Genomic DNA, 10,230 nt, shown 5'->3' on the forward strand with positions numbered 1-10,230 from the left:
AGGTGCGCGCTACCACGCCCGGCTCATTTTTGATTTATTGTAGAGATGAGGTCTTGCCAAGTTGCCCTGGCGGGTCTTGAACCTGTGGGCTCAGGCAATCCACTCACCTCAGCCTTCCAAAGGTACGGGATTACACGCTGAACCACCAAGCCCGGTTCCAGCTTGACTTTTAAAGCTCACTTTTCTTCTACACAGTACAACAAATCTCTTGTTACTATTTTTCTGCACTCTCCAGCATCCTTCTTGTAAATGTCATATTCCCTTTACACAGCCACCTTTGACAGCAGCCACCTCTATGATCGTTTTACCCTCACCTTACTAAATCAGATGACTCCCTCCTCTTTTCCCAACAGCTTTCCTTTACAATGTCTCCTAAAACAATATATTCTTCCTAGAATCACTCCTATTTTCTAGGTGTTTCTCTAACCATTTCTTTCTCTAAAAATAAGATATTCCTTTATATGCTGACGATACTGTTACCATACCAAGGTAACAGTATTACAGGGATATAACTGGACCTCACTATTCTTGGTGTCTAAATACACATCTGTTGGTCATTTCTTTGTTAATACTAATTGTTTGAACTAATCTACAATATTGATGCTAATTAAGATATAGTTCTTCTATAGGAATGCCATTTATTCATTCAGTTGAGAGTTACTGCCAACACAGTTGATGTTCACTGCTAGATGGTGTGGTTCTAAGAACAAGAACTAACAATGAATAGTAACCATGAGTCAGACTCTGCTGTAGGTGTTTTATATTAACTAATTTTTATCTTATGAGGTGGGTCCAGTTACTAAATCCATTTGGCAAATGATGAACTAAGGCACAGAGAGACAAAGTAATAAGAAACTTGCTCAGGGTCACAAAATAAGAAAGTAGCAGAGCTAGTCACAAACTTTGGCGGTGAACCAACAGTGATCAAAACAGATCACTCACCTGCAAAGAGTTCACAGCCCCAGTGTAATACACAGGTAAAAAGGCAAACGAAAGTTCACACATATGAGAACTCAGAAGCTAGAGCATTAACCAGCCCGGACAAGCTTCTGGAAGGCTGTGATATCTAAGCAGACACATGAAAGATAACTTGGAGATAACAAAGCAAAGAAAAAAGATAGCCGGGCTCAGTGGCTCAGCCTGTAATCCTGTGCCTTTGGGAGGCTGAGGTGAGTGGACTGCCTGAGCCCACGGGTTCGAGACCTGCCTGGGCAACTTGGCGAGACCTCATCTCTGCAATAAATCAAAAATGGGCCAGGCGTGGTAGTGCGTGCCTATAGTTCCAGCTACTTGGAAGGCTGAGGTGGAAGGATCGCCGGAGCCCAGCAGGTCGAGGCTGTGGTGGCCAGGAGCGGTCACTGCACTCCAGTCTGGGTGACATAGTGAGACTCCAACTCAAAAAAAAAAAAAAAAAGAAAGAAAGAAAAAAGAGGGAAGAATCTTCCAGCAAGAGTTGAAAGAAAGTGGCAAGTTTGGGAATTCTGAAAAAGTTCAGTATAGCTGGAATATAAAGTGTCAGGAAAAGAGCGAAAAAGGGATAACTTTGGAGAGGTAAACAGGAATTGGATCATGAAAGGACTTGTAGGACATGTCAGACCATATTTCTGTTATTTTTTTTCTCCCAAATCACTGACAGCACTGATTTAGCTTTAAAAAGCAAAGGTTTTTCAAATAGGCTCTGAAATTTCTTATATACATACCTTAGAAAATAGCTCAAAGACCATCTTCTGGCAAGCTTTCTCATAGGGGTCATCTGGAAGCAGCTTCTTCCCTGGATATGCTTCATCCAGGTACTCACATGTAATGGCAGATTCGTAAATCAGTTGACCCTGACTGTTTTCCAGAACTGGCACCAGACCAAGGGGGTTCTTCTTAAAGAACCAGTCTGGCTTATTTTTCAGGTTGATATTGATGACTTCATGCCTGAAAAACACATAGAAGACCACAAAGAGAAGAAACATTTCTTGTACTTTTGAATAAATCTTCACCGGTCCTGCCATTCATTTAGCTGATCAGATCCCAAATTTAGGAGTCAGCTCTGCCTTGATTTTATTTTATTTTTTTTGTCCCATGGTTCTTTTTTTTTTTTTTTTTCTGTGATTTTTTTTTTCTGTGTTTTCTTCGATGGTTTTTGTTGTTGTTGTTGTTCTGGTTCTGTGAATTAGACTATTTTGGATATCTCCTATAAGTGACCTTTTTAAATATACCTTGAATTTGCCAAACACGTTCCTACCTTAGAGTCTTTGTGCTTGCTGTTCCTTTGTCTTCATTTCTGCCTGTCTTTCTTAAGATCTTCCCAGGTCAAATACACATCTGCAGAGAGGCGACCCTCCATACCCTGACCATGGCTCTGAACTTGCTAAGCAGCCCCTCTCTATTACATGGTAGTCCTGCTTTACTGTCTTCATTGAACTGATGATAGGTAACCAAAATTACTTTGCTTACTTATTTATAAGTTCAAGTCTCCTTCCTAGAATGTAAACTCCAATGAAAGCTTAGATTCTTGTATCTTCTTCATATTAATAAACACATACATAAATGAGCAAAATTTCAAATACACGTACATGCTATGAAGAAAGTAAAAACAGCTTCAAATAGGGACTCAGAAAGTATTTGTGGGATGAATGGATAAATAAGTCGAAATGCTTTAAAATTGTCAATAAGATATTCCATTTTTGGCTAAAAATTATCTTAGCTGTAAATTATATGAAACAACTAATTGAATTGTGTCCACTAGCCACTATATGAGAACGAACATGATAAAATTAAATTTCTGTTGTTAATTGAATAAAAAGTTCCTACTTTTTAGGAGAATATTAAAGAATCCTAAAAATCTACCCACAAAATAAACTTTCAGATTAAATCTCCATGCATTGATATGTTTTTTTAAAATGTTGCATGGTTAAATCATACAAAGTAAACTAAAAAGGAAGAAAACAAATGAAATCCAGGCTATATTCAGGTTGTATTTAAGTCTATCTTGTATCTTGCCTGAGAGATTGTAGAGGAAATACTAGAAAGTGTTATATAATTAGTTGTTAAAACCAGGTCTATGTAATTGTCAGAGTGTTAATAGAACAGAGTTCTAAAAAATAATATATAGGAATACCTTTTGTTTCCTATATCCACATCCACAGCAGTAGCTAGGATAGCAGTTAGTTTGAGAATTTAAATATTTAATCTCCCATTAAAACTAAGGAACAGCCAGTTTGAACACCAGCATAGGTGTGAGTATATAATAAAAGGTTCACGTGCTGACAGAATACTGGACACTCAGCTACCAGCCATTGCAAAAAAAATTCTTTTGTCCCTTGCCAAAGAATTACCAACATTTCTGAACATTTATACTCTGAAAACAAAAGGTATATCCTGGGCTTTTGTGATGAAGAAGTCTCTTAGAACCCACATGCATTTTGGTAACCTGGCATTGTGAGCCAACAAGTCAACACACCTGCTACAACAAGTTGGAAGTTGCACCTTTTAGCAAAAACCATACTTTGTTAAGTTATATCATGTGGTAAAAATTTAGTACTTCAATAAAATTCTCCTGCGGCTCAAGCTTAAAAGTGGTCCATGAATGTAGTAGACCTCTGTTGCTTGCACTATCTGGAAGCTATTACTACGCTCTTTCCTCTTCACCTGTACGGTGACCATTTATGTACCTAATCTGAATTGTACCTCACATCTTTAAATTAAAAAAAATAAAAAAAAATAAAATAAAACAAATATCTGTCCAACAAACATCCAAATTTCATTGGAAGGGAAGTGGTTCCAATGATACTTGGTGTCAGAAAAAAACCACGTGCCTATTGTACGTGTCCTGTGGATAACCCATAAATCAAAACTATGTTAGTTTCGAAACTGAGTCTTTGCCAATGAACAAACTTCTGGGCATAGACACTTCCCTCTATTGACTCAACGACAACAATGCAAACTACAGAAATATGTACAGTAAACTCAGTACTGCTAAGAGGGTCAAAGTCTGAACTCCCCTTCAGGGAGGGACCGTATACTTAGAATTAGCAGCTAACAGTATAGAATAAGCTGAAAAAAGATGTAGAATCGCAGTAGGGCGAAAGTGAATAGACACCGGACCAGGAATCCAGAACTTGCCAAAGATAAAGCTGCCAGCTATTACCGGGCAAATCACTAACTTTACCGGAGCCTCAGCATTCCTAGTCCGTTAAATGGTTAGTTAATCTAAATAAGATGTCTTAGACTGAAAAAAACGGTGGCATATTTTTCCTAGGGAGAAAGTCCATAACTTGGACTTTCTCCCCAAAGGGTTTAGAATAGTTTATTTTGCAGTAAAAGCAGCTCTGGGGGCCCTACCCAAGCCTCCCACCCCCATTGCCTGCAGCAGCTGGTTTCCGGGCGGCTCGCGGAGCGTCCCCCACCTGGGTCCTCACCTGATTCCCTTGGCGTTCAGGACCAGAAGCGTCCTCTCAGCAAACGCGCAGAACCTCATGCTGTAGACGCGGATCAGACCTTCGGGGACTGGCCCAGGGGGCGCGCTTCCTGCCGGGGAGAGGCAAAGGCGGTTAGACTCCGAACGAGGTCGGGACCCTCAGCCCCCGCCATCCCCTAGTCCCAATGCAGCTCTGGCCCGTCCCCCGCCGGTGTCGGAGCCTCACTTCTACACGCTGCCGGGGTCGCCGAGATCACCCTCCCCCAAGCGGCTGGAAGGTCTCACCCCGCGCCATACTCCTGGCGGACACCCCAGCCATCGTGGTGCAGCGCAGGCTGAGCTGCCGGAACCGCGGGCTCTGGGGTTTGCAGTCGATTCAGGAAGTAGGTGGCCCCTCCCTCTTTCCCTTCTTCGGTCCTTCCCTCCCCTAAAAGTGCCTGCCCCAGGCGGCCGTCAGCTCAACCCGGGCTGTGTGCCCTGGACCTCGCGCTGCCAAGACACAGAAAGCCAGTGCGCGCGCGCAGCGAGCTCTTGGGTGACCGCCACCAATCTGCACTATTATTTTCCACCATCTGCAAGATGTAACCCGCGGCCGCTGCTGCCTGAGAGCCTGGTGTGAAAACGCGGCCAAGTCACCTACCCAGATGCTTCCCGACCCAAATCGGCCCTCCAGGTTTTATGGGTTATCCCTTAAAACGCCGTACGTGGCTGTTGTGCCAGTGTCGCCTGCTGGCCAAGAGATGCGCCCACGAGGAGAGGAACGAAAGGTCACATGTTCAGAGCTATGCCCCCGTCCCAAACGAAGATGGTCTCCAGTCCGCCCTCCCCACGGGTCACGCCTGACCCCGGCCCGGATCTCCCGACCTCCTGCACTTAGACCCCGGACCAGGAAGGCCCTCCCGGGCCACCCTCCAGTGGAGCTGACTTTGGAAATGGCGCCCTCTTTAAATAAAGTCCATGTTAAGAGTACATAGGTGTCAGTGTTCTGCAAAACTTGTTATTACGTCGGGATTGCTCCAAGTCATCTCTGAAGTCCCAACCCACCCCACCCCACCCCACCCCACCCCACACCACCCATTGTGACTCCAGCCTCAACCAAGTATTTCCAGGGTGTAACTTTCTGACTTTTTATTACTCTGTAATGTAATTTGTCATTCTTATAAATCCCACTGTTTTCCTCTTTTCTCATCTCTCCTACAAAGTCTTCCTCCTACATTATTTTATCTTTCACTGAGTACTAGTTTGCCAAACATGTAGCAAAGTGCCACCCATAGACCCTGCAAAAGGTACCCCTACCATGGGCCCCACACTTTAGAGAGCCCACACGTCCGTCCTGTGGGATCCACCTCTCAACACTCCCCCAGCATGACGGCAACTCTAAAGATCTGCCATATGACTTCACGTTTTCCCTATGTCCTTGAAACAAAAGGTTACACATGCTGTGAGGTTTGTGTGTTGTGCCCTCACCTATGTCAGAGGTGGGAACTACTGAAGGAGTGTGTGGGGGGAGTGGGGGACGGAAGAATCTGACTGGTGGAAATGCTTGGATAAGAGAAAAGACATTAATGAATTTGTTGACTCCTATTTTCAGAGAGCATGAATGTATTCATTTATTCAGTATTGCTTCTTGCATAATTAAGTATTGTTTCCCAGTAGAACCAAGGGACAATTCTCTTGCTTCTCTTTGGTTCCAATTGAATTTTATTCTAGGACTTCCCATAAGTTAATGTGGTATTGACAATAGTTGCACTTGGAGGTTGAGGAATGGTTTGCAATATAAAACAAATGGTATTACCCCTACATTTATGTGTGTATATAGGTCTAGGTGTAACGTGTAGGAAACCTGATACACATTCTTTACTTTGACAACTAGATGAATATTAAACATTAGAATTATAAACATCTGTTTATGTAAAAATATTTACTAAAATTTTATTAAAAATTAAATTATTTAGCTTTAAACAATTTTGACTTGAATTTTTAATTTTCTATCTTGTGACTTGTATTTGACTTTTTTTTTTTTGAGTTGGAGTCTCACTCTGTCACTCAGACTGGAGTGCAGTGGCTGCTCTCGGCCTGGACCTGCTGGGCTCTGACCTGCTGACCTTCCGGCCTCGACCTGCTGGGCTCCAGCGATCCTTCTGCCTCAGCCTTCCAAATAGCTGGAACTACAGGTGCGTGCTACCATGCCCGGCTAATTTTTTATTTTATTGTGGAGATGCGGTCTCGCCAAGTTGCCTGGGCGGGTCTCGAACCCGCGGGCTCAGGCAATCCACTCACCTCAGCCTCCCAAAGCGCTGGGATTACAGGCTGAGCCACCGTCCCCGGTGTATTTGACTTTTAAATTTAATAATTAACTTAAAATAATCGGACAAATGGTTTATGAGTTTTTATTTATATTGTTGCCTTAGAATTAAGGGTGGGCCTGATGTGACAATCCTCAGTCTTGTGAACTCACTTTATTGGTTTTTGCCATTAAAGCATTATTTAAAACCATATATTTGGTGTGTTATTTGTTTGCATGTTGATCTACAGATCTTTTTCGTGTTTCAACCTAGTGTAGTCCTTTCAGCATCAAGAGAAAGGTAAGTAACTTGGGACATGAAATGAATCATAAAGCTATGCTACAAAAACACTCTAAAATTACTTGAAGTTTAAAAAAAAAATCTGAATCTGTTAGATTTAATGCACAGAATAATAACATTCAGCCATTTTCACTAACTGCCCCAGGATCTCCATTAAAATGTAACCTCTTCCCATATTATTTATTCGAAAATTTTGGAAATTATTAAGAATTTCCTATTTTTACTCTTTTTCCAGAAAAAAAATGCTTAATTTAAATTAAATGCCCAAGTCGCTTTAAAATTTCCATGTTTAGCCGGGCTCGGTAGCTCAGCCTGTAATCCTGCGCCTTTGGGAGGCTGAGGTGACTGGATTGCCTGAGCCCGCGGGTTCGAGACCCGCCTGGGCAGCGAGACCTCATCTCTACAATAAATCAAAAAAATCAGCCGGGCGTGGTAGCGCATGCCTGTAATTCCGGCTACTTGGAAGGCTGAGGCGGAAGGATCGCCCAAGCCCAGCAGGTCGAGGCTGCGGTGGCCGGGAGCGGCCACTGCACTCCAGTCTGGGCGACAGAGCGAGACTCCAACTCAAAAAAGTAAATAAATAAAAATAAAATTTCCATGTTTGCACATCTCCTGGAAAGAATGGTAGCACGCATGTAATTTCGGCTACTTGGAAGGCTGAGACAGAAGGATCGCCAGAGCACAGCAGGTCGAGGCTGCGGTGGCTGGGAGCGGCCACTGCACTCCAGACTGGGTGACCGAGTGAGACTCCAACTCAAAAGAAAGAAAGAAAGAAAGAAGGGTTTCGTTTTGGTTTTTTTTGTTTTTTGTTTTTTAAGACAATTAACCCAGGTTTAAATCTGTTGAAAGTTGTAAAATTTTGGGCAAAAATCTTAACTTTTCTGAGTCTCAACTTCCTGGACTATTCAGTAAGGATTAAATAATACATATTTTCTAAGGATGTAATATGCCAGGCACAGAGTAGCCGCTAGTATATGTTAACTCATATTATATTGGATGAGATAGCAGAGCAGAGAGGAAGCCTGTGCAGAAGATATAGCTTTCAGAAGCAGTTGGACACAGGTTTGAACCCAACTCTGCACTAACTAAATGTGCAAATTTGAATCTCTTACTTCACCTTTCCGAGCCTCAGATTCCTATATAGCATGGTTTGTGGGTAAATTCAAAATTTATCAAGCTCCTAACACACACTAGGAGCTTACTAAATTGTGGTTTATTTTTATCACTACTATAAGGGTGGTCAATTACCAAAGACTAAGTAGATATTCCCTCTCATAACAGATTCTTCCTTTACTTTCAAAACATTCATTATTTACATTTATTTTTGCACAATGCTCAGTTTTTAAAAAATTTTCTCATTAAAATGTTACTTGTCACAAAGAACAAATAATTAACTAATAAACCAGAGATCATTTATTCTTCTACCTAATGAAATACTTTCTAGTATGCTGTACAATCTTTTCCTATGTTTAAATGACCATAGAAAACGTAGTTAATGTGTGAAAAATGTAGTCAAAATTCATCTTTCAGATTATCTTGGAGTTTGGCTGGAACATGACAGAAGCCTGGACTGAAAGGATCGCTTAGTGGGAAGTACGCTTTTTTTGTTTTGTGGCTGGTTGAGGGCTGGTTTGGGTTTTAGGTCTCAATAAATTTGAATTGATCACTGCTCCTTTGAACTGTTAAACAAGTTGAGTTTTCCTATGAAGACATAAGACCTTACACTGAGGATTAGTATTACTCTGTCCAGGATTGGCCTGGTGGTGATGTGGAGACCTACAGGGAAAAGAGGAGGTTGGGAGGGACAGGGCCAATTTAGGAGAGTTGGGCACTTCCTAAAAATGGTGTAACACACTGGTTATTACCTTAGGAAGTCAAAGACTGCTCCCTGGGTCACTGACTAGAGGTGTAACTGTGGCTTTTAGATTTTGTTTCTAATACTCATAAATCTTTCAGAATGAGAACTGGAACACATTTTTCTGATTTATCCTTCCCAGTCCATTTCCTGGGCTGATCTGTAACTCCTTTTCCAGACTAAGAAAGAAAGGCCATTCATCTTTCTGAAACCTGGCACAGTATAGAGGTGGACATCTCCTTCTGAATATCAACCATGGGTATCCCCAGAAACCTCTCTTTTCATCTAAATCACAAAATCAAGATTTCAAGTTAAGATGCCCCCAAGACTACCTTTTCAATTTAATACCATTTAATTCCTCTTGTGATCTAACACAGAGGAAGGTAATTTTCCCAAGTTCATGGCTGATTCCAACCCAGGTCAGAATTTCTCTCCTGGAGTCTACATTCCTACCTACCTTTCATCCTCTACCAATCACTTACTTTGGGAACAAGACAATGATTTCCTCATATTCTTCTTGGGGGCTGGCTTTAAAATACTGAGGTTGTGGCTAAAGGTATGAAAGTGGGAAAGGGGAAGTCTTGGTCAAAACACAAAAAAGTTAAATAGTGAGGGGGTGGCAAGAAAAAGATCGACTTTTCCCTTTGCCACTCCTCCCTGTGACTCTGAAATATGGTGTTTTTGTCAGCCAGTTTTGTGCACCTCCTAAAACCTATGTATTATGTATGTTTGGCACTTACATTTCAGCAGAGAAATGCATCTCCATTCCTTTCTCAACCCATCTCAGCGAAAGTCATTGCCATCTCTGTGTTAATCAAAAATCTAGGAATATCTTTGACTCGTTCAGATTAAAAATTCATCTGTCCAGGATTGTCCATTTTTACCAATCAACAAATCCTATAGCTTTTTCTTTCCAAAACAACTTTTTAATACATTGACTTATCAGTGGTTTTCAACGGGGGTGATTTTTGCCCCCAGGGGACATTTGACAATGTCATCGGATATTTTTGATTGTCACAATTGCAGAGATGCTGCTGGCAGGGATGCCACTAAACATGCTACAATACATAGGACTATCCTCAATACAGCTCAAAATACCAAAAGTACCCGAGTTTGAGAAATTCTGTTTTAGCTACACTTACTAGGACCATAGAATAGACTCCTGATAAATCTTCCTATTTCAATTCTTCCTGTTCTCCTATCCAGGTGATAATCCTGCAAAGATGATCTTTTATAAACAAAGATCTGATCTTGTCACTCCCCTGCTTACAACCATTTAATGTCTTGTAGGGAAGGAGAACATATAGTACTTTTTCTTACCCATCATATGGGTTACAGCTGACACTCCTGTAACAACAGCAACAACAACAAAACCCAAACAA

The 10,230-nt window shown here is 41.7% G+C and overlaps 1 protein-coding gene across 5 annotated transcripts in view; it reads right to left on the minus strand.

Annotated features, from left to right (window-relative positions):
* Nucleotides 1-5,145, minus strand: part of GSTO1 (glutathione S-transferase omega 1) — a 12,854-nt gene extending 7,709 nt beyond the window's left edge. For 2 of the 5 annotated variants that reach the window (XM_021713950.1, XM_008061088.2), the window contains exons 1-3: nucleotides 4,694-4,776; nucleotides 4,410-4,518; nucleotides 1,701-1,923 (exon numbers count right to left, since the gene is read on the minus strand). In XM_021713950.1, coding sequence (XP_021569625.1) covers nucleotides 1,701-1,923; nucleotides 4,410-4,518; nucleotides 4,694-4,727 — 366 coding nt within the window. In that variant the 5' untranslated portion in view covers nucleotides 4,728-4,776. The other 3 variants (XM_021713949.1, XM_008061085.2, XM_008061086.2) reach the window with 3 other exon arrangements.
* Between the last annotated feature and the right edge of the window lie 5,085 nt (nucleotides 5,146-10,230).

Source organism: Carlito syrichta, unplaced genomic scaffold (assembly GCF_000164805.1).
Source record: "Carlito syrichta isolate Samal-C Ts95f unplaced genomic scaffold, Tarsius_syrichta-2.0.1 Scaffold305070, whole genome shotgun sequence".
NCBI classification, from domain to species: domain Eukaryota; kingdom Metazoa; phylum Chordata; class Mammalia; order Primates; family Tarsiidae; genus Carlito; species Carlito syrichta.